Raw genomic sequence first — 24,244 nt, 5'->3', positions numbered from 1 at the left:
TATATATATATATATATATATATATATAAAATTCTGGGTTACACTAACTTAAATTACCGTAGTCAATATTTTTCTGCTTTCAAAATTTGCATCAACAATGTCCCATCTCCTGCCTGCCAGAATGCTACTAGATGTACCTTGTGAAGTTAGTATGGACAATTGGTTTCTACACAATGTTGTGCTTGTGGTGAAAGCACTTTTTGAAGTATTTTGTGACTTTTGTGAATGCTGATCATGTACTTGTACCAACTGTCCGACGCTAGCGGCTGAGCTGAATTTGGAAAGACATTGCCAAGGCAGTAATGTGTTTTAGAAGGCACATTAAGTACTATTGAGCCACTGGTGTTAATCCCTAGCCATGACTTTGGCAATTCTATTCTATGTGGGCAGTAAAGATAGTAATCGTTATGGTTTCCGTGTTAAACGGATATATTCGTTCTCTCCTTCGAGGCGCTCTAGGTTAAATGTTTAGCTGAGTTGAACAGGTGGCATCCCTATTCCCCACTACCCAATTTCACAGCTCCACTATTCTTGCTGGGAGCTGCATAGCTGACGCCATGGCTTTCTGAGTTCCTGCTTCGCGGCCAAGAACGAGTTGCCTTGTGTCCCAGCAGGGACGCAACCTATCATGAAAGGGAGGGAGCTCCACAGCATGCCGACAGAGTAAGGAAAGACATTAAAGCCTCATTTGTGACCTTCTGAGACACCAATAGCTATCTGCCCTTTACTGCACTGCTGTGGTCCTATATTGTGTCAGTAGAATCAAAAGAAAGAACATAGCTTAACAGCATAACAGTATTAGTTCTATTCCTAAAGTTTAAGCATCATGTGATTTAACTCATGGTAATAAACAACCAGCAATTTAAAAAGAGTGGAGGCAGATAACTTTAATATTTTTGGTTTAATAAATTGGAAGAATACATATAGCGGTAAGATACAATATATACGACTCTAAAGATTCTTACTTTAAGCCTTGTTAAACTGAGCAATGGTGATGATGGATAGATGCCTGCTCGGAGACTCAACCTACCCTATTGATCTAAAGTTGAAATTTCTGTTCTGATTCCAACTCATTCTGTGATTTGGCTGCTCTGCTTGAAACGCTAAAAGCCATCTGTAGTTTGTATGAGGAGCTAATTGGACTGATACCTAATTGGGTGTCAGGTGGAAAAGGAGCATGTCAACACGCTAGGAATTTTCAGTTTCAGATTTTTCAGTTTGATGTCAATTGGGCAACTTGTTGGTCTTAAAAGTATTAGACTCAATCATAAAATCTCAAAAAAGGTGTCAATCATGCCATGCCTTTTGCTAATATGTCAGTTCAAATTTATGACAAATTTCTTCATGTAATTTTCATCCCTGATTTATTATTATAAGGTTTTCTATGATTTACAGGTAAGCTTAAATGCTGGAGCTATCTTCTTTATGGTGTTTTTCTTCTCTGTGGCCGTAGACCACTTATGGAGTCAGGAGCTGATCGATTTGTTTCCCCTTAAGATCTTGAAGTTGAGTGGGATTGGTGACAAAGCCTTGGTTCTGTTAATATGGGCCCCCGATGACCTGACTGTATTTGAACTGCCCTTCAGGTCCAGTGATCAGAATGCTCTGTGTTATAACCATGAGCACCGTAGAAGGGGTTAAGACTTGGTTGGTCCGCAAGGGCCAAGCCTTCAACATACTGGAGGATCTGCAGTTCTCTTTGGGAGGATCATGGACCTACAGCCTGTAAACCTGAATTCATGTCTCACTGGCCAATGGAAAATATCAATCAATCACTACCCGAAGCCCACCATTCAATGGCAGCAAATACAGTCAGTAAACAATTTATCTATATAGCAAACATGGACTATCCTTTAAAACATTGTTTTGTTTCAAGTTTTCTATTATTTTGTCAAAGTAGATGGCATGATTAATTATGGATAAATTGTACTCAATATTTATTTTGAGGGTGGTTGCAAGAGCAGATCCAATTATTTGCAAAAATGTCGAGTTTTTTTGATTAATCTAAAGCATTTACTATTTTAATTCCGTTAACACTGTAAATATGTAATTCTATCCACAGCCTATAAGATAAAGTGTCTATACAGAAATGTTTTTTTTAAGTGTAGTGGTTAGCATCCTGGGGGTCGGGCCCGCTTTTAACTTGTCAAACAATTAATCTGAGGGGCCATATGAAAAAAAGAGCATTTTTGTTTAAATAAAGTATGACATGTCTCTTGTCATCCCTTTTTACTTTGTTTTACATCTATAAGCATCTAGCTATAAATCTAAGGTAAAAAGCACTATTTGCTTTAACTGCTCACAGTAAATATTGATGAGGGGTCGCAATTTGACTTTGCTTTGTTTGAAAATATCACAAGCCACAAAGGTTGGGATTGGGAACCACTGGTGAAGTCCATAATGTAATATTTTTCTTTTGGCCCCCATCTTAAATCAGAGTTCTTACAATTGGGTATTTTTGACACCAAGTCCGATTGGCCCATTCACCTCTATCAATGTTGTGTTTAAGGCCATTTGTGTGTTTATAATGGTTTGTAAGTGATTGTGTGCTGCTGTGGGTTAGATTAGTTTTGGAGGGAAGTATATATTCACAAAACAATTACTTCCTTTCATTAGAGCCCACAATGCCAAGCTGTACCCAAACAGTCATACCCATAGGGTCTGCAATAAGTTGAATATGAAAGGTTTAAACTCTAAATATCTGGCCAGGTTTTAGTCGAGGAGCAACAGTGTGAATACACGCCAGATGTGTCATGTCATGTTTACACATCCTTCTACAGAAATCAACTTCTCTAGTTCCTCTAGTTGAACTAATTCCTCTATCTTGAGTGTGACATGTGCCTTGATAACATTTATTTTTTTGTACTGACAAAGATAACATGGCCTCAATTACATTTTGGAATAATGCCACAGAGGAAACTCAGGTTTTGTTAAATCACTTCAAGGCATTTTTAGATGATTTCCAGTTTGTCTGCCAATCAGAGCAGAGTTCAAAGAACAATCTGTCTCCTAGATAATATATAACTACAAAATAAACAACAAAAAAGAACCACAGTATTGCTATAAAGACATATGAGATATTTTATGCTAAACCACTGTTGCTCAATATAGGATCTCTGCACTTCTGAGGTTTTATATTATAATGTTCCTCAGAAAGCTCTCAGGTCCTATTTATCAGCTACAAAACCGTTCAGTTTGGCCTAACTAATCACACTTACATCTTCTTGACTATGAATTTCGGATAACTCTGTCAAGATACAAGGAGAGTTCAAAGGGTCATCCACAGCTGAATCTCACAAAAATGGAACATGATCCAATAACACACCGATTCATTTTAATAATCAAATTTAGCTTGTGCCATATTTATTAATGTAACATATGAGAATATGCTGCAAAAGCAATTATAGAGACTCAAAATTGCCTGGAGTGAATGTTTGTCCCACCACACATGCAAAATGAAGTCATGTGCACCGCCAGGGAGGCACAGCGTTTGCGTGATCCATCACATCAGGCATTATCAGTCATATAATGAAGGCTTTAGTTTCACTCCCATGCTTTCCTTTCTCTTACACTCCTCAGACATTTTTTCCCCAAATAATAAACTATCTCATCCCTTTTTCATTACACAAGTATTCCAACACTGGAGTAGCCTGAAGGTTAGAGAAGCTTTCTTATGACCGGAAGGTCATATAGTCGGAATCTGCCAGATTGGCTATGAAAACCTGGGTGGGGGAACTAAATGAATACATGACGACCACCATCAAAGTGCCCTTGAGCAACACATAGCAATACATGCTCGTACTGGCCAGTGCAGCTGCTCATGACTAATAGCCCATTTCACCTGTCGTTACTACCAAAAATCTTCTGAAAATCATGAATGAACAGTTACACTTCACATTTGCAAGTCTTTTTTTTTGGAATAAATTTGTCACTGAAAGGTTGTTCAATTCATATTTCCTGCTCATTAAAATACAACCTGTTAGTAAAGCATGGAGAGAGGCCGAGGGAGGGGATGCAGTTGTGTGAAACAATCTGGAACGAGATTTAACACTTCTAATTACATCAATCAACAATTGGGGCTTTCGAGTCAAAGCCAATGTGTTTCCTGTTAGCTGAACACCGTTCGTGACAGCCCTGCAATTAATTGAAACATTTGAGAGAGGGGCGAATGCTCTGGGGCTCATGTGGCCTTGGCTGACGCGTCGCATGCACTGCAGCCCCCAAAAGACACGGAAAGCACGAGCTATCCAGCAGGAGCTTAGCCCAGCCTCAGTGTCAGCAGGCAGTCTTTCCTCCCAATCAGGGGGAACCAGATGTAACTCTGTACTCCGCATTAGCACTTGTATCATGTAGAGGCAGCCGGCGCGGAAATGTCTCTTTCGTGACGAGGTAATTGCTCTGCTGTGTATTATTTTGGAAGGCAGCACTTTCGAAAGTATTAGACAATAAAGACCCAAAAGGGTGGGATTTACTTTTTGGTGTTTATATGATTCACTGACTTGCTATATGGATGTATAGAAATATAGGTGAAAGGGTGAAGTATGGAAAGTGTGAAGAAAGTAGGGAGTGACAGGATAGGCTTGTGATAAGAGTGACCATCCTGAAGCCAAAGCATTAAGCTCTGTTTACACGCACGCTTGGCATCGTGGCGCGGGCCTCCGTAGATGGGTTACGAGCAGGCACGGAGGAATTTATGCTCAAAGCATTTTTTGTTGTAATATTCTGCAAAACGCCAGGGGGCATACACACAATATAGCCTAATCTGTGAAGAGGCAAGAAGTAGTAGAGAGCGTAAGTAAAGGAGAGCAGGCTGCCTGGCAAAAGGTAAACACAGACGTACTGCACAATGTTGAATTTGCATACTTGAATTATTATTACAGTCACTTATTTTCAAGTCAAAATTACTGTCTGCCCTTTAAGAACACTCTTTCCATGAGGCAGTTCTTTTTTTGCTTTGACAAGGCTTTTGCTCACGTTTTTCTACACACTCCAGCAAAAGGCTTCTTCTTTTACCAGTGTGTTGGTGCTCTCTTATCACATATATAAGGTCATTTGACTCCCTGTGGTCTGTACATGAAGAATCATTCAGATGTTTGTACAGGGTTAGTAGTTAACCTGTTCGGCCAGTCTGCAGCTGACCATGTTGAAATGCGCACTGAGTGATGAAAATTCAGAGTTGCTTGAATCACGGCAAGTGGTCGTGCACAACGGGAAACACCCGGCGACCATAAACCTACATTTAAAAGTTAGATTACGTCAACGAGACACCAAACCGATAGTAGACATCCGCAATAGTTAGCAGCTTTTCTCAAATAAAGCTACCAGGTCAACTCATTGAAAACTCGGCAATACAATATTTCCCGTCAATTTCTTTACAACGTAATAATTGTTTAGGTCATTTAACAAGCAAAAATGACAGATCTTTGCTGGGTCTATCCTACGGTGGCCAACAGGGGCAAACGCCCTGCAACATAGGAAAACACACGCAAATAGACAAAACACAAGCAAATTGAGAAAACGTCTTCGTTAATTTGACAAAACATGCTCAGAACTTAGCAAATGCGCTGCAAATACAACACAACCAAATACATAAACGCACTGCAAATATAGAAACGATGCAAAAAGTAAAGCACACAAACCCTGAAAAAAGTGATGCAAAAAGAAAAATAGATGCAACAAAAAAAAAAACGCTGCATCTAGATTACACAACCGAAGTTCTCCAGGCCTCTAGGGGGGGCGCTAAGTGGCACCGCTTGATTTTCGAGAAGAGCAAGAGAGAGAGCCGGGACACGTTCAATCAATAGGCTGTATATTATGAATTAATATACTACTATTACTACTACTACTACGTATACAGTCTATGGTTTAATCTCAATGTGTGAAACTGTGCTAATGCAAGTATTAAGTCTATGTTTGAGACATGTCTTCTCTCATTTGGTGGGTGTGACTCGGCTCAGGTCACATGTGATAATCAGCAGACACGTCTGTAAAGTTGTGGTAATAAAACATTTAAAACTGCATCAGCGTTTAACATTGCCATTTGTTTAAGCCATTTTCAATGAGAGGGAATAATTTTGTCCGAAAGGCGCATCTCTGAAGTGTAGGCCTCCCCAAGTGTATTGGTAACAACAATTACCAACAAAATAATAAAATAAGTAATCAATCTGTATTCACATTGTGGAGCAATTCACTCTTGAAATAAAAAATAAAAAAACGACAGCATTTCTAGTCCCCCTGTAAGCCAGTCATTGGACTCCATCGTGTTGTGAGAAGACATCTACTAAGAAGGTTATTGTATTCATGCACGTTTGCTAAATGATGAATTTGCTTGTGTTTTGTCTATTTGCGTGTGTTTTGTTAAATTGCAGGGCTGTCGGCCACCATACTATCTTCTAAAGATCCGGATTTTCTTGTTTACAGTATATCATTTCAAAATTAAACTCTGGATTCTAGATTTAGGGTTTTGTGTCGGTCAGACACAAAAAGCTATTTAAAGATGTCACCTTGGATTCTGGCCGTAAACAATGAGTGATCAAAAACAGAGCAACAGATACATTCTTAAAAAGGGATTGTCACAGGGACATTTCAGTCATTATACATGACTGGCCTAGTTTGTCCCAGCTTTTGTGCGTTTTATTCACATCATGATTTATAGATTTTTGCGTGTAATTAAACTAAAACTAAATAATGAAAAGCCTTCACTGAAATAGGAGTTTATAAATTTGCTTGTTGACTTGAAAACTATTTTCCCTCAGTGCATCCATCTGAGGGTTTAGGCTGGCATTTTTTTTTTCTTCAACACTCACTCCACAGTTAATGTGTGTGCATGTGTCTGTACATTTGTTGTGACAACTGACTGAAATGTGTGTCCATGTTGGAAAAAATAAATAAATCCTTAGATCTATAATTGAGCATCGCCATGAAACTATAGAAGTGTTTTACATTTTGACAATGACAAACTGCCATTACTCTAATTTTGTACCAGCATTTGTAAGTAACTCTTTGTGCGTCTGTTCCGTCAGTTCATTACAATGGAAACTGTTGTGTGACATTCACAGCATGCCAGGGGTCAGCAACGCCAGCCTGAAACAAACTGACGTGTCAGTCAAAAGATGTACTTGGAAATAATCTTAAGCATTATTTATGAGGCTGGCAACTGCCATTACAATGAACTATGACATCACCTATGCTTAGCCCATTAACCATTTAATTGTAGCAATGTGGCACCTCACAACAAAGCTGACCGCCCAGTATTCCCTTCACCTCCGACAGCCTGCAGCTAATTACATGATCTGATGGTTACACAAGGAAGGTTGTGACTGGATGTTTGCTGCTGGGACAATAAACGTGCTCACCGCCACCTGAACAACAACAACAGCTGCTGTGCCCTTGAGCAAAGTGCTAAACCCACAACCGACCCAGTAGCTGCCAACAATGTGTAAACTGGGCAGCTCCCAGATATTAACCAAATCTTTTGGTTAATCAGAAGAAAACAGCGGTGGGTAATTTGCCAAAAACTGAACATTAGACATTTAGGAAGACGATATTAAGGAATGTTAAAAAATTGACACATATTTTTGGATTGTACCATTACTATACATGCACTTACATAATGAAATGATTTGATTAAGTTGCCTAAAAAGTTCATGATTGCTTTCTGTTGGGCAACTTAAAATAAAACTTCCGCATCACTTCGAGTTTTCTGTCAATCTTTAAAAATGGTCAACAGCAGAGTGCACACTTGTCTCACCTGTGTTTGCTGACGAGGTGTAACAGTGTTCTTTCATGACTGAGTCACAACAAATAACACTACAAGCATTAAAAGAGACTTTTTAGCTCTAACCAGGCAGAATTTCTGTTTTGGCAAATAACTGATAAATATGGTAGCTCTTAAGATTGGGAAATATGCTATATTTACACACAAAAAAAGATTTGTCACTGTACCTTAGAAAATATATAAAGATACTTCACAAAAGTACACAAAAAGGTTGCCCCATCACAAACAATGAAAGACTGGAACCTCTGATCACGGTCAAATTGTTTAATAGGTGTTGTAAAACTGTAACACCAACAATACCAGTTTCATGGCTTCTGATGCTATTTGAGTTTAGTTTACATCAGTCTTTGTAAACACACTAAATTTTTTGAATAATAAACAGAGTATTCATTGTTTATTAGAATATATTATTTTAAAGTAAAACTTATGATTACATATAAAAGAAAATGTCAGATTGTGGCTTTAAAGAATTTATTTGTGTCAGAAATATATAAATAATGGGGCCAATTAGACCCTATTAAGGTCTCATGTTATCATTAGACTATCACAATCCTGGTTGTGTAAGCAAAGATAGTCTACATCCTTCGCGTTCCACTTCCAGGATTGGTCCAGTGCTGCAGGAAAGTCCGCCAGATGCATGCATTTTCCATTTCCTTCCACTTTCTTTGTGTTGGAATTTTAAATTCGGTGGAATTACTATTGTTGTCTGCTCTTCAGGTCTCTGCAGGGTAAATTGAGACAACTAGCTAGACTGTCCGTCCAATCTGTTTTCTCTCGCAACAACTATTTTGCAGAGGCTGTGTGTGGAGTTTAGCGCCACCCATGACGGTTCTGACTGGTTTAAAGAAACGCCATTAAACCAGAGCATGTTCCCATCCCTGAAATGTTATGTGGAGTAGCCGGACTCTCCTTCAGCGTGCTTTGGAGGACGGTTTAACAAAACGAGACTAGAGTAAAGAGAATAACTCAGTTGGTGGAGCTCTTTAAATGTCCAACAAGAACCATTCTGAGGGCCACATTTGGTCCACAGGTCAAACTTTGGGAAGACCTGTATCATTCATTGTCTACCAGCTAAATAATCAACAGAAACACAATCTACTATGACTATGAATATGATCATTTCCCTTTAGGATCATGAAAACATTATCAGATTTCACATTTACACTTTCACTCAATACCCACATTTGCCCTCTGGGATCAATACAGCTCATCTTTTCTAATTGCGCTGTCACTTTGATCTTCAGATATAAAGTAAGCAGAAGCTTTGATTAGTTGTCTTGTTTCAAAATCCTGCCGCAAGGTGATCTCACTTTCAAATAGGGGAGGAAGCAATCCAGCTCCTTTCAGACTTACAAGAACAAACAAGATTTCTGATCAACTGAAACAGAAAGTTCCCAAACAGGTGGCTCTCAAACTGTTCAGAGATTCTTAAGCTGCCAAAATGTTCCTTTAACCCATTAGAAGGCTACAGTTTTCTATTGTGAGTGAAATGAATTATACAAATGAAACGTAGGTGCATTCATTGTTTTGTTTTTTTGTTTGCTTTTTAAACTTAAGAATTATTTATTTTTTAGATCTATTAAAATGTTGATAGAGACAGCCCTGAAGCTGGGTTTTGTTGCACTTCAGTAAATTAGCAGCTCGAGTTGACAGCATGACTTAAACTTCACACCTTTCTTTCCAGTAAAATATCAGTTACACAAAAAACAACATTAAAGAGCACAGCTACCTTGTGAAATTTTATAATTGAGTAATTTTTCACTTGAAAAAATAGTATAAAAAGGATCAGTGCTTTATGTAAGTGTTCAAACAGGACATCACGAGCTTACAACATTTTTATTGATATCTTGTGTCGTCTCATGTGAGAGTCTCTATTAGAACACCTGCATATAAAAGAGGTTTTTTGACTTTATTCAAGTTTCCACCTCTTGGTAAAGGTCAAAGGGTAAACATCAGTATTCCTTTTTTCAGACAAAACTTAAAGCATTTCAATGACACTCATATTTGGATATTTTGTTGTTTTAGTGTGCAGGCAGTTACTGCACACTGTTTTTTTTTGCCAGAGGCGTGCACTATCAACGCGTTAAATGCCTCATAAAAGAATGCTGACATCTGTTATACTGGTGCATGGTTCAGTACCCAATCTCAGGAGTGAACATAACAAAATGCCACCGGCAAAGTCTGTTTTCTAATTTGCCTATTTGTATGGCTTTTTAAAAAATAGAGCATCAAAATGAACTATCAACTATGAAACATACCAGTTATAGAACAAGCACAGCCAACACTGTTACCAGACTGAAGCTTGAAGTGGCAGTCCGCCTGGCAAACGACAACAGGAAAGATCAAAGCCCTCAATCTTTTCTCCATTCTTCTTCTTCCCTTTTATCTTTCTTTGACTTTCCTTTAGCAGAATGTCACATAATTACCAAACTGGCAGTGATGGTCTCTGATAAGGATTACAGTCCTTTTTTAACAACCAGGCAAATGGAAAGCAGTTGGTTTTTTTGGTGATCTGTATAACCATGGATTTCTGGATGTTTCCACCCTTTATTCTTCCTACTTTAAATGAAAAATGGTGCAATACAGCCAATGTTTTGTTAATTTGAACTTTTCCCGAGTGCTGGTTGAGCCGTTTGTTGTTGTGTTAAGCATGGTGGCTATCACAGCAAGTTATAAATATCTAGTTCTTCTTCTAAAAGTCTTGACAAAAATTAAAAGCTATTGCTGTGGACAAAAAATATAATCTGTATTATTCCCTATACTCAGGGAAAGTATCCTAATAAATGCCTCCACTTTGCATGTTTGGAATAACTAATATGAAAGCTTAACTGAAATGGACATTAATTACACCACTTTGTCTTCTATCAATTTATAATCATGAGTAGCATTCTGACCAGCATTCAAATAAAAGTACAGCCAATCATACTTTGAAGATATAGTTTGTACTTCATCCATGTAAGTCAAAACAAATGTACTTAATATGATGAATGACATACATCTCATTTAAGGAATTATACTAACCAACATGAAGTCTATATGGCTCGGACCAGGCTTCAATTGCCCATCATTTTTAATGAAACAGGTATTTTCTTCTACTTCTGTTATTGATCTGTATAAATTTTCTCACGCAAATTCAGACTCAGACTCAAATTTAAATCTCAATCCAGCTACACGCCACTGGCCCTTACTGGCCACATCTCCATTGTGTTGACAGAAATCAAAGCTGGCAGTGGAGCGAGAAATAGCGAATACGTATACCTTTAATCCCCCCCTCATCCTGCTGTTAGGCCAGGGTGTGTCCCCCGGTCTTCCATAATAGTCTGCAATGAGAAGCTTGAGTAAACACAATCAATGGAAGATACTAGCATATGCACAGCAGAGACTTCCGAAGCCCCCCCCCCTTTTGATTCACCCCTTCACGTATTCAATTACACAACCCTACCTTTGTGGATTCCAGGCAAATAACAACCTGAGACAAAAGGTATTGATGCAATATTACACGTGGGTAAGTAATAAAAATAGGTAATGTTATCGCAACACATGATTGTCTTGGAAGAAAAAACATGATTCTACCAGAGTGGTGCCCTCTCTCACCGTCTCTCGCTCTCTGTATGGTGCTCCTCCATGCTCTCTTACTCCTGGATTACAATCTCTTCATCCATTATTAATGAAGTTAAACTACTAGTGGCATGCTGAATGTGCTGCATGGGAGATTTGTAGCTAATCCAGCGCAAAACAGCCCCAGTCACATAATGAAGGGAAAAAAAGCACAAATGTCAACAGTTTCACACTGAGACTGGATTAGACACCCCCACCTCAACCTCCTCATTCACACACTGCCTCACTCTCGCTTTCCTCCTCACAAAGACACACACACACACACACACACACACACACACACATCCATCATGAAGAGTTATGAGTGTACAAACATCCACCTCCCTCCATTACCGTATCTCTCATGTTTCCCCACTAACAGTAACGGATTAGTGTATCTGAAGTACTGATTTAAAGGAAAAGGCCAAAGGGCTGTGGAAGTCTATATGTGAAATCTCTTGAACCAACTCTTCCAAGGAGTAACAGTTGTAACGCTGTTTCTTAAAATCAGCCATACATAAAAGGATAAGACTAAGAGAGAGACACACACCACATGCCTACAGCATGAGTGGCTGTTGACCCAGCGTGATCTATACAGGCTCCCATGTGTCACTTGTAGTCTAGTGGTTGCACAGGGATGGCCTTTGTGTTGCAGGGAAACACTGTACTCATGTACAGTTCAGCCATGCGATATGGCTCCATGAAAAGCAGAGACAAGCATGAAACACTGGAACTAATCAGAACGCAGGACATGGGACTAGCATCCTGATTTCAGATTAGCCACCCTCCCTCCCTCCCTCCAGTTCTCTCTCTCTCTCTCTCTGCCTCTCTGTCTTCACATCTTATCTTTGTCTCCTTTATCTACCTTTTGGAGGGGATCTTTTTGATCTGCATCTTGCGGCTTTTTAAACCTGTCTTTGGCTCACCTACGTTATGTTCTCCCCTTTGCTTCATTGCAACTTTAATCTTCTCATATCCCATCTTTTTCTCATCATACCTTTTATGTCTATTCCTCTTCCTCTCATCTTTCGGAAATTCTCTGTTGATGCTAGTTTTTCCCTAATTGCTTTCTTTAAGTTAGCAGTCTCCCCTAAAACTTCAAAAGGCCAAACATCTTTGGTTTTAATAGCCTGATAATCAAGGCTGAATTTAGTTTTTCACTTTAAAATTCAGACATAAATCTGTGGGCCATTTCCTGTTCGGATGAGGGGTAATGTTGTCCTCACCAACCAAATTTTCGTTTGACGAAGAAGCAGTTAGCACAAGCAGTTAACTTAGAATGTTGTCATGTCAAACAAAGTCAACATCAATTCACACAGCTGCATTGGTCAATCTACGCTTGTTGCCAGTTTCGTCATCGCTTTTTTGTCCATTTTTAGTCCCACATACACATCCCTTTCTGACTTGTAATTAGCATACAAGTCAACTTCCAAGTGTTATTTATTACTGAAAAACTGAAATTTAAAATGGAAGTGTTTGAAAACCTAACAAATATGGATGTCTTAGATGAGCCAAAGTCTCATTAAACTGAATCCAACCTACATTCAATATTTATTATTGTGCTACAGTTTATTCTAATGCACAATATTTTTAACCCTAACATGACCAACTCTGCAATCATACAACCGTCTTCAGTTGTCAGACAATGTTCGCTCGCCAATTAATCCATTCCATAAAACATGAACAAAGCAAGAGCACAACACCAGAACTATTTGGTTTGGAGATGTGGGCAGCAATTCAGAGGGCTGAAACCATATGCAAGTCTGCCAGTTTACAAAAGTATCCATTTTGGAGAGAATTTGTTAAATTTGAACCAAAGCAACTCTTAACTCAAGGACCACTTATTAGCTATTGTTCTGGAGCTTTCACCCTCATCTCACATTCTTCATCACCAGATGGGGTTTGCTCAGTTGTCATGAAGATGATAAGGGGAGGGGGGTCAACTGAGTCAAACTCCATGCACTGATGAAGACCATTAGATGTGGTTGAAAGCTCCAGAGTAGAATCTAACATTGCCTGAATTAATTATCTCCTGTACCTAAACCTTCAATGTATTTATTTATTATTTTATTTTATTTGCACACATTTTGAAGGTTTATTTTCTAATATCACCAGGATTGGGTAAATAATTCAATACTTTTTAGGCACTGACTGAATTGTATCAAAAAACGCCTCATCCTTCAATACCAAATTTCAATACCTAAGGAGCAAATCTCATCAGCGTCAGTGAGCCAATGAGTACGTAGCATGCTTCTACCAAAAACTAAATAAATGAATAAAAATAAAAAACTGTTACACATAAACTGGGCTCAGGTACCGCTGAAAAATAAATGGAAAGAGTTGTGCTGTAATGTGTAATGTTATAATTTCTTTTAGTTTTTTCTTTTTAGTTTATAAAATTGGCACCGAAAAAAATATCGTTCAAGACCCGGTATTGAGTTCAAGGTATTGGTATCAAAACCAAAACATATTTCAACAATACTCTAAATAGTACTAAATATCACCCATCCTAAGGTCCACTGTCTGAACCAGCCACTATACATCTCCTGCTCCTTCTGTCCTTCCTCCTCCTCGTGCCCTCTCTCTCTTTGCCACAGTAGACCAATTAGCACTAAGCTGATTCCAGTTGTGACCTCTGGGTCCACCTCAGGTCTGCTGACAGGAGAGTTAACATGTAGCTGAACTGTTTCACATGTTATCGACGGGTTGGAAGGCATCATAGTCATTTTATCACACCAATTTCATTCTTGGACGATTTCCCCTTAGGCAGGTTAGTGGCAGCTTCCCATTGATTTTTCATGTAATTGATCAGAGACCTGCTTGAGCAATTTATTGGCCAGCTCGCACCTGTGATTAAGGCTGAGGCCGCATGTGTTTATGCATGCACTGACTATTACTTTCTCCAAGATCAACCACGTGCCATAAAAAAAGCGCTTCTGTTCTGCCCGTCTATGGCTGTCAGTGCAGTCTCAGGGACATTTTTAATCATGCTCGACCAAAGCCATGTCATGTCATGTCCAAAGTCAAGAGGAATGAAGACAGACTTGTCTGACTGGCCAGCAATGACAGGAGTTAATGTGTTCACATGGAAACATAGGCCAGAGTTTAATTCAAAATAATCCTTATTCATTTGAAGCCGTTTCATGCATGGGATTAATATTAGAGCAGTCGGGGGGCCAAAACCACAATGACATCAGCTGAGCATTTTCTTTGGAAGCCGAGGATAGGATAATTACAGAAGAAGACAAAGACGAAGAGCTGAGTACTTTTTAAATATACACCATGTTAGCTCGGCATGTTGGGAGAAGTGAGGCTAGCCCATCATGTCATTTACTGGCCTTGCGTATAACGTTCTAAACCACAAGCCATGTTGCTGAGTTGGAGTGCTTAGCGTTGGTGTAGCTTGTCTCCCGTTGGTACTGTGACAGAGCTGGAATAGTAAGGATCAGGCATAAAGCCGCTCAACAAGCTCAAGAGCCATCAAAGAGCCACCCTTTTAATTTGGTTAATTTACAGGCAGCTTTTTCACTAATAACGTTCTTGGAGTGACACTTGACAAATTGAAATACACACAAGGATATTTCTGTCTCAAAGGAGAAAGACTCATCTAATGTTTTGTCTTTCGTATTCATCCTCTTTTCTACTTTCCTATCCTCCTCTCTCTCCATATTTACCCCCCTTTCAATTGTAGAGAAGTCACACCCCACCATAAAAATAAATTCCCAGCCATTACTTTATTTCTAACATATTAGCAGTACATAAACTGATTTGTTTAAAGATTTGTGGCTTTGGAAACACCAATTTGACTCCAAATTTTATTACATGGCCACATAGTGTTGGCCAGACAGAACACTAGGCGACAATCACATGTGGTTTGAGGCTCAAACTAAAGAAGAAAAAAAAAAAGAAGAAAATCAGGCTGGGTTCTCAGTGAAAGAGCACCCCTGACTAATGGAACCACTTCACATCTGCATTACTCAAGCTTCCTGGTGCAACACCATGATGACAGGACTTGTACATTTCACTGAATGCTGTGGGGAAAAGGTTAAGGGTCACTTCTAATGACATATGCACATTGTGCATATTAGAATTTAGTTTGTCTGATTTGATTGTAATGTAATTGATTTCTCAATTACATTTACCACCTCTGGCATGAGCAGGATGCAAAGACTGCAGAGACAGGAAGACAAGACATGTTTCATAGAAAACCCTTTGGCATGCCATGTCGTTTGTGAACTGTTCGCCTGTATTTGTGCGTACTTATGCCATGTTCCTATGTTCAAAAAAAAAAAAAAAGATAGATTTTTTTTTTTTTTTTCCTTTTCCAAATGTGGGGTTGAATTATGTACTGATCCATAGTCAGTGTATTACTACAGTAGATGGCGGTCGGTACGCCCCCCAGTTTAAAGGAGCAGGCAGGAGTACCAGCACGGAAGCTAAGCCATATGGGCCTATTGCTGTTGACGGGGCAGCAGCAAAACGTAGGCTATTTCAGCCACCTAAGTAAATTAATATCAGTGTAAGTGTACACTATATTTAAACACTTTTCACCACTTTACCTTGCCATTCGACAGACCTTTCCGATGGGGAACTGAAGCCATTATATCCATCTATGCTCCCATCTATGTATCCTCTCTTCGCAGAACGCTGCCTCGACCAGTCAGTTGGTTTGTGTTATTGTGGGACTCTGGCGAATCTGTACCAACGCTTTTAACCACCAAGTCACACAATAACACTAACTAACCTATTGAGGCAGCGGTAGTCCAGCAACTCCCGTGTTCTGCAAGGTAAAAAAAAAAAAAAAAAAATGATTTAGTCAAAAGGCATCTTGTGACTTTTTAGAGAGCATGTACACTAGATTTTGGCTTAAGTTCCCCATCGCAAAGGGCTGCCTGACAGCAAAGTAAAGCGGTGAAAATATAAATAAACAGATTTTTGTTGGGTGGCGAAAATGTGCTTTTCCCCATCCACAGCAGTACATTCCTTAGCTTTGGTGATGGTCCTCCTACTGCTCCTTCAAACTGGGGGAGTGCTGACCCAACACCACTGTAGGTAATACACCGACTGTGTGTGAGTTCCTCATATAACCTCACTTCTATCCCTTTAAGTGCTGCAATCAATCACAATGAAAGTGGTTAGCAAAAAGCCTAATTCATTCATTAAAACTTCAGTCTAGAGCTGGGCAATATATTGATATTATATCGATATTGTGATGTGAGATGAGATATTGTCTTGGATTTTGGATATCATAATCTCATAATGTGACATGTGTGTTGTCTTTCCTGGTTTTAAAGGCTACATTACAGTAAAGTGATATCATTTTGTGAACTTATGAGACTGTTAGAACTGTTCTATTATTTGCCTTTACCTACTTAGTCCTTATATCCACACAACTGATGATTTATCAAAAATCTCATTGTGTAAATATTTTGTGAAAGTACCAATAGTCAACACTACAACATCGTTGCGGTATCGATATCTAGGTATTTGGTCAAAAATATTGTGATGTATGATTTTCTCCATATCGCCCGGCCCTAGTTCAGACATTTATTTTTAAACTACAATGGCCTAAGTTCTGAGATTGTGTTGTTGCTGACTTGCTGCATGGTCTATCACCTCTCCCCTTTAAAAGTGGAGGCTTGGATGCGTGCTGATACACATGGAAAGCCGAAGGAGTGTGTTAAAGTTCTCCTCATCATGCAGGGAAGGGGGGGGGGGGGGGGGGGGGAGTTGAAGTGTCCAAGTACTGACACTGTGGGCTGATGTGCTCGTTAAGAATCAGGAGAGAGCATCAGCAGAGCAGGTCACCCTGTTTCTCACATCACAGCCCCATCAGAAATTCTTTCAAGTGTCCTTCTGCGTCGCCAAAGATGACAATGGTGAATCGATAAGCGCTTGAAATGAAAAGAAGCCGCCGGTTTGCCCCCGAGGCGAAAGATTTCATGCCCGCCAGCCTTCTCTGAACTTCAGGCATTCCTCTGCACCTTTCCGCGTGAGAAAGAGGAGGCTCTTCACTGTTTTTTTTTTTTTTTTTCTTTGTATAAGAAGGTAAGAGGAGAATATAGCCGAAGCATCATGCCTCTCCAGACCCCGCTCACCCTCTTCTCCCCGTGCAGGCGGGGCGTGATTTCAAGATGTGCATGATGCACGCTTGGTATTTTCTGCACGGGTTATGGGGTCGTTTACTTGCATTGTGTGTGCGTGTGCCATATCACAACATCTAATATTAAAGCGACCGGGTCACATTTTTGAAGAACTGAGCGAGCTGTGTTGGCAAATATGCACATTTTATTTATCTTATCCTATATTGGTTTGCATTTGACCCAACGCTCTTTGCCTGTACGTGTGTTTAGGCCAGTGGGAAATTAATAAAATGTGGCCTTCTTGGGCCTTTCTAGAAGACTAAGAGGAATTTGTCGGTGTTGCAAAATTAACTAACTTGATTTAATGTCTATAGTCCTGACTAAATAAACCTAATCTTAGCAGCTATTAAAAATACATCGACTCTTATAATTCCTCCATTATACCTAAGGCTGCAGTAAGAATGTGTTGTATTACGTTTGTGTTTAGGATACAAGGATGCAAACTATCCCTGAATCATCAAATGTTGGTTGGGGGGTGGAGGGGTTGGATGGTGCGCTCGTTTTGCTTCAGTGTCCCCCTATTGCCTGGAAATTCCCGCGTGGATGTGCGCATTAATTACTGGTTTAATGGGAGTATGACTAAAAATGTAAAAGACGGATTAGGAGCAGGGAACGCCGGCCTACGTCCGGTCTGCTCACCTCACTTAAAATGCGAATGGAAAATCAGCCTGTATCTAACGAAACGGATCTATAAAGGACATTTGCATCTGAGCCAGCTGTTCAACTCTGCACATAAATCCGCAACACGATAGGGCTCTGTCTGGCCCTGACGGAGCCTAATGCATCCATTGAAATAGGTTTCTGTTTACCTCGGAATACTCCAAATATTGCGTTTTTAAAATGGGTTACATTATTTTATGACCAGTACCCACAACGGTCAAGCTGTGATCTTACTTAGGCGTTAATTAGGCTCTAATTTGCTGATTACATAATATGCTGCCTTCTGTGACTTTAAATGCAGCAATTCTTTAAATTAAGTGCCAGTATGTGGATTTAGTTATGAATCCGCGGTTATGGCCGTTTATTTTGCGAGTTTCGATAATAAAAAACAGTGGGAGTTGCTCGTTGTAAGTTGCATTTAAAGATAACATGTTTTAATGCCTGGAACTCAAACGGAGCAATGGTACAGTAAACGCACCGGGGCAAGGTAACATGTATCCGTTTTTTTTGTTTTGTTTGCTTTACCCTGCGATCATGCCATCCTTAATTTGTCTGATTGTTGTTGAAAGTTGAGGGGCTCTAAGTTTGCCCTCTGACTACACAGGCAAAGGCGCATACACAAACACACCCCTTTAAAAAGGCACACGCGCGCGCACGCACACACGGGGTCCCTCTCTGAGCTCAAAAGAAGGAGGAAAAAAATGCGCCACTCTTGAAGCGTCTTTCAAGAAGATAAAAGTTGGGCAAGACAGAAGAGGACGAACCAAGGGGAGACTCGGACGAAAGCGCCTCCTTCGCCATTTCTCCTCGCGCTGTAAACAGATGGTTATTTATGCGCATAAATGAAACTATCCTAAAAAAAAGGTAGCGCTCCGTCTCCTTTTGGATAACATAGCGGGAGAGCCACATCTAATGCAAGGCTCGCATTTCCGGACAGAAACTTTAGACCTCAGCGCTTCTGGACCTTGAAGTTCCCTGCATTTTCGCTATAAAAACACAAATACTGGTGTCTTGAGTGGGTTTGGACGCTGGGATTATCTCTTCTATAGAACCAAACGCCGACGGCTGGGAAAGTCGAACCCCGCCGGTGTCTCCAACTGGTGAGTGCAGCAGGACGAGGCGTAGCGGCACTACAAATAAACAACACTGTGTGTGAGTTAATGCAAGTGAAGGAATTTGTTCCACATCGTGTTTTTTTCCTTCTTTTTTCTTGTTCTGTGCGTTTACGATGTGAATTTCAAAGTCGTGGCTGTAACATGAAGGAGCATGAAGTGATGGGAGGGGAAGGGTTCGCCTTGCAGGTCGGCGGATGATAGTGATGTATCATTAGCGGTGATGGAGTGTGGGGACTTAAAACAGAAAAAGGGGGGGGGGGGGACCACACTGTATTGTCTTTTGGTGTGATTTGGTGATAAATATAAGAAAAGCGTTAAATATCGATTCGTGTCTCATATCCTGCAGCTTGTCAGTTTGATGCCCTAAAATAGGAAACACACACTCCAATAAAATGAGTAACATCGTGGGTAAACTTAACTAAACAAAGCGTATAAACTCTCCTATAGCCTAAATAAATTAAATGGTGCGTTAGCTCTCCAAAGAAAAGTATTAATAACCCTCTTTATAAAAAAAAAGTGCAGTTTAGATGTGTTTTACCCACCTCTGCATCCTGTTGCAATATAGGGAGAAAAACATTTTGGGGAGGGGGGGAAAGAGGCGACGTTCACGGTCTCACGCCTTTAATTAATACAGGGCCATATGGTGGAGGTTAGTCGATTCAACTCCCGGTAAAGGCTGCAGTCTCATGCTCTACTGTGATAATTTCAGAAGTAAAGCCAGTGTGAGGCCATGCCAGCTTTCTGTCCGCACTGGGCCGCACGCCACGTGAGTCGCTGATCATATCAACTGTTGGTGCTGAGAGCGCCCGGAAAGTGAGAACGAATGGGTGACCGGGAATGATAGGCTAAGTAATCTGAATATTACGCAGCTCTATATCGTTAAACCGTTCCTATTGGATCAACACTGTGCATATGTTTAGAAAAATAGAAATATTTATTAGCCTATAACAGGCTTAAAACCAACAAATCAACGTCACAACATAATCAGAAATTAAGATTACTGTACGTGTTAAATGTAGATTATTCTAAGAACCGTCTGGGGCTATATTTTTTTTGCCCAATATGCGTTTTGAAATGAACACAATAGGTGATACATTTAAATTTTAAAGAAATTCAATAATAGACTGTTATAATTTTTTTTAGATTTTTCAATGTTTTTTTCCTGAGACTTTTAAAAAGGAATACATGTCTTTAATTTTAAGTCCCCAAGAACAACAACAACAACAACAAAAAATAGAAACAAATCCATCGATGTAAAAAGGGTATCCATATTTTCCCACAATCAAAATTAAATACTGCAAAATGCATAAATAACACCGAGTGTGCTTTCAAAGGCCGCGGAGTGGCCAGGCAGGCTGAAATACTGGAAGGACCCGTCTTTAAATCTCACTCTGATTAGAGAAAACTGAGCCGCCTGCAACAGCCTTACACCTTACAGCATGACCCCCACTATTTCATTTTGCAGAAGGGATAAAGAGGAGGGATGAGAAGAAAGGTTGTGCAGGTACATGCCGTAAAACTTAACCTCCAATATCAGCATCTTTTGAATTAGAGAGAGAGGGGAAAAAACCCTCACAGATGATGTAGAGCAGGTGAAGAGAAGAGCTGAGGAAAATGGTTAACAGCATGACTGCATGCAAATTCCCCCCGACTTGAATTATCATAAGCAAACAGTGTGAGCCTGGACTAATAAAACCCCATCTGTGTAACTTCATATCGAGGTAGTATGAGGGCTGCGATAATGAATTTTGTAATATCCCACCGACAGACATCTCAATCAGACTCTAATCCCGTGATTTTACTACGGAATCACTCCACTTCCAACTGCTGCGGGCTGCACCAAAACACAAGACCCGGCCCATGCACAACACGGCGGCTCTTATAAACCCTACTCAGACTGCAAAAATAAAAACAAATGATTCTAAACCTGGGAAGAAAAAAATTAATTACAATTTATATATATGACGCGCGATAAAAAAAAAAATGTTACTTTAATTTGTCTAAAATCAGGGGAAAACAAAGCGTCAGAGTTAGGATTAGATTTTGTTCTTCTCCAACAAAAATAATTTTGTGTTCTTTAATTCTTCCAATTCTGAGAGGGTTTTCTATGTCATTTCCGGCCGTAGCCTAGTGAATGGACAGGTGTATATACCTGACACAGTTACATTGAAATTGCAAATAAGTTGACCACTAACGCATTTAAAATTAAATTTAAAAAAAACGAGACTTATTTGAATTATATTTCTTTGCCTGTGGTGAACCTCCACTGACATACCAATTTTGCTTTTTTTATTTTTATGCGTTTACTTTACTTTAACAATCAGCAATGTGCATCGAATGTCTGAATTTTGATTATTATAAAATCACTTTGAAATATTTTCCTCAAGACCCGAAGAGTTTTCTTTCTTTATACCTCTCATTTGAGCACACCACTAGGCCTATGCTTTTCAGTCTTACGTTGACTCCGAAAATTATTGACTGCAGAAGTAGAATTGGATGTCATTGAAAAACAAAGCGGGGCTGTTTACCAGACTTAAGGCTAATTATGGCTCTGTGTCTGTTTTTACAGAAGCGGTTTCTTTAAGTTGCCATAATGGACTCCCACTGCCGCAAACTGGCCACCACCTGCGCGCAAATAGGTGAGTATCTGATCCATCATCCATCCTCTTGACAGAGCAATTCTCACAGACCACAAAATAAAACGTGGGTATTTTAGACAATAATACTAATAGTATAGACCAATTGTTAGTTTCAATTACATAAAATGTAATTTTGTGTTTATCCATTCTATTTTATTCTATCAAGCTTATAAATCGGTACTCTTGAGAATTAAAGAGACTGAGGGTTTATCAAGCGTGTTGCTTTCAAAACAGGATATTTATTCATTATAGCTAATATTTTATATGCTGCAGTTTTTAATTAACACATCTTCTCCTGAAGAGGCCCCAACACTGATTATGATCTTAAAATCGGATTTGGTTTAAAATAAGTGAACAGTTCTGGCACTAGTGAGCCAACTGTTTCCAACTTGTAGTTTTGTGAGCTTTCTTAAAACAGGCTTAAGATTTTTAATTTTTTTTAAAAAAGGCCAAATTAAGGAGATTTCTCACAAAATAATGTCCCGTTGTCCTCTTGACAATTTCCAATCCCACTTCAAGACTCGGCGATACAAAACCTGACTGTAAAACCCTGCTTTAGTTTGTTGGGGATTTTTGCAGTGGATGTCACAAAATGTTTAGCAGTCGGATTGCTCGTCGGTGTGGAGAAGTTGGTGGGGAGTCCATGGTGGTTCGCTGTCTTAGAGCGACACCTGGTGCTCGAATGTGGATGTGCAGCTTCAGAGCGTCATCCGAGGATTTGAAAGCTCTGAAGCAGTTATTAAGTTATTTGGTGTAATTGGAAGATGGGCATAACCTATAGGACCACTGACACATCTTATTATGGGTAACCTTTAATTTACAAATTCACTGGCTTCTCGGCACATTAAGGCGTTGTTGTACAACAACCACACGTGGCTTTATACTTCGATTCTATTCGCATTAACAGCAACATGTTTTCCTAAATAACACCTAGGAATAAAAACCCACAGAGAGACTAAACAAAAGCTAGAATCCCCTGCTCGACAAAGTCTGGGATTTATTAATTATTCTCCAATTTGGCGGGGAAATGACATCAGGTCTTGTTAGGGTCCTAAACGAATAACCGATAACTCTCATTCGGTTTCATTTAGCCGACATTGATGGGGCTAAGTGTGGCAGAGGGCATCCTGTTCATAGCTTCACAGCTGCACAGTGTGACCGACCATTGATTAAGAATAATATGATAACTAAAATAAAAACAGAATTACACGGGCGGGGGGGGGGGGGGGGGGGGGGGGGGGAGACACCCGCGCCAACTGTTTTGCTGTAATTTATGCAGCGCTTGTTGGATCGACTCCGGGGAAAACTAAATGTATAATGAAAGCCCATTCGTGAGGAGGAATATACTAATGGAGGAATCTGATGTCTCCTTAATCCTATGTAAAAAGCCTTGTCGTCTCCCCCTATATTGACTGAATTGCTAATTAATGGCCCTCAATGGCGGAGGCCTATTGCGCGCAGTAATCCGCAGAAGAGAGATAAAGCATTCAGAAGGTAGAAATGAAGAGGAAACCGATAATCCACTTCAAGTTTAGTATTACAATACGGCTGGAAGGAAAAAGGAGCAACAGACCGTTCGCTACTTGGCATTAAATAAGACATGGGAAAGTTTTTTTTTCATTATGGTTATTTCTAATAGGTTATTGTTAACAAAATTGCAGTTTTATTTTGAAATATAAAACTTATTTTTGGAATCCCGTTTCCCTCATGCACACCATTAGCCTACTAATTATGAAATAGTCATGTTTTCCCCCAGTTTAAGTTAACGTTTGTTAAATGTCAGGACATGATACTGTCGTATTTCCATACAAAATATATATTAATGCAAATAAGTCAATTACTTTTAAATGACATGAATGATTCTAACTTAAAATGTGCATCATCTTAATTGGATTACTCAGAGGCCATCCAAACAAGGGTTTATTGCTCTGTTTGAGAAGCGATTGGCTCCCTATGTTTTAATAGTCTTTCCGTCCCTCTGAGAGTGCGCGTGTGCGTGTGCGTGTGCGTGTTGCATACAGTCTATGGTCTGCTGGTATTTATATACCAGGGGCTTTCACGGGATTAGCCCAGTAACTTCTTAAAAGAGCCAAGTCCAAATGTGCTGGCTAAATGGGCGTCCGCCTGGCCACGTGGATGTCGGAAATATGTCATTTGATGGTGAACGAGCTGTGCCGTGGAATAAGAATAGGACCCGAATATAATCAATATTTAAAATCATTTGTTTTTCATGTATAGCCTATTGGGATGAAACGCACTAATTGGCAATCAGTCCGTCACTTCAATCACCTGTTACCCAGATGACATTTCCCC

At 39.7% G+C, this 24,244-nt stretch overlaps 1 protein-coding gene across 3 annotated transcripts in view; it reads left to right on the top strand.

The window, feature by feature from the left end:
- Positions 1–24,244, top strand: part of pitx2 (paired-like homeodomain 2) — a 58,408-nt gene that overhangs the window by 29,685 nt on the left and 4,479 nt on the right. The window contains exons 1-2 of one of the 3 annotated variants that reach the window (XM_032527580.1): positions 18,875–19,277; positions 21,862–21,931. In XM_032527580.1, coding sequence (XP_032383471.1) covers positions 21,886–21,931 — 46 coding nt within the window. In that variant the 5' untranslated portion in view covers positions 18,875–19,277; positions 21,862–21,885. Of the gene's footprint in view, positions 1–18,874; positions 19,330–21,861; positions 21,932–24,244 lie in introns of those variants that run through there. The other 2 variants (XM_032527582.1, XM_032527581.1) reach the window with 2 other exon arrangements.

Source organism: Etheostoma spectabile, chromosome 10 (genome assembly GCF_008692095.1).
Source record: "Etheostoma spectabile isolate EspeVRDwgs_2016 chromosome 10, UIUC_Espe_1.0, whole genome shotgun sequence".
Lineage (NCBI taxonomy): Eukaryota > Metazoa > Chordata > Actinopteri > Perciformes > Percidae > Etheostoma > Etheostoma spectabile.
Note: the sequence above shows the minus strand (reverse complement) of the source record. Positions and strands in the feature narration are given on the sequence as shown.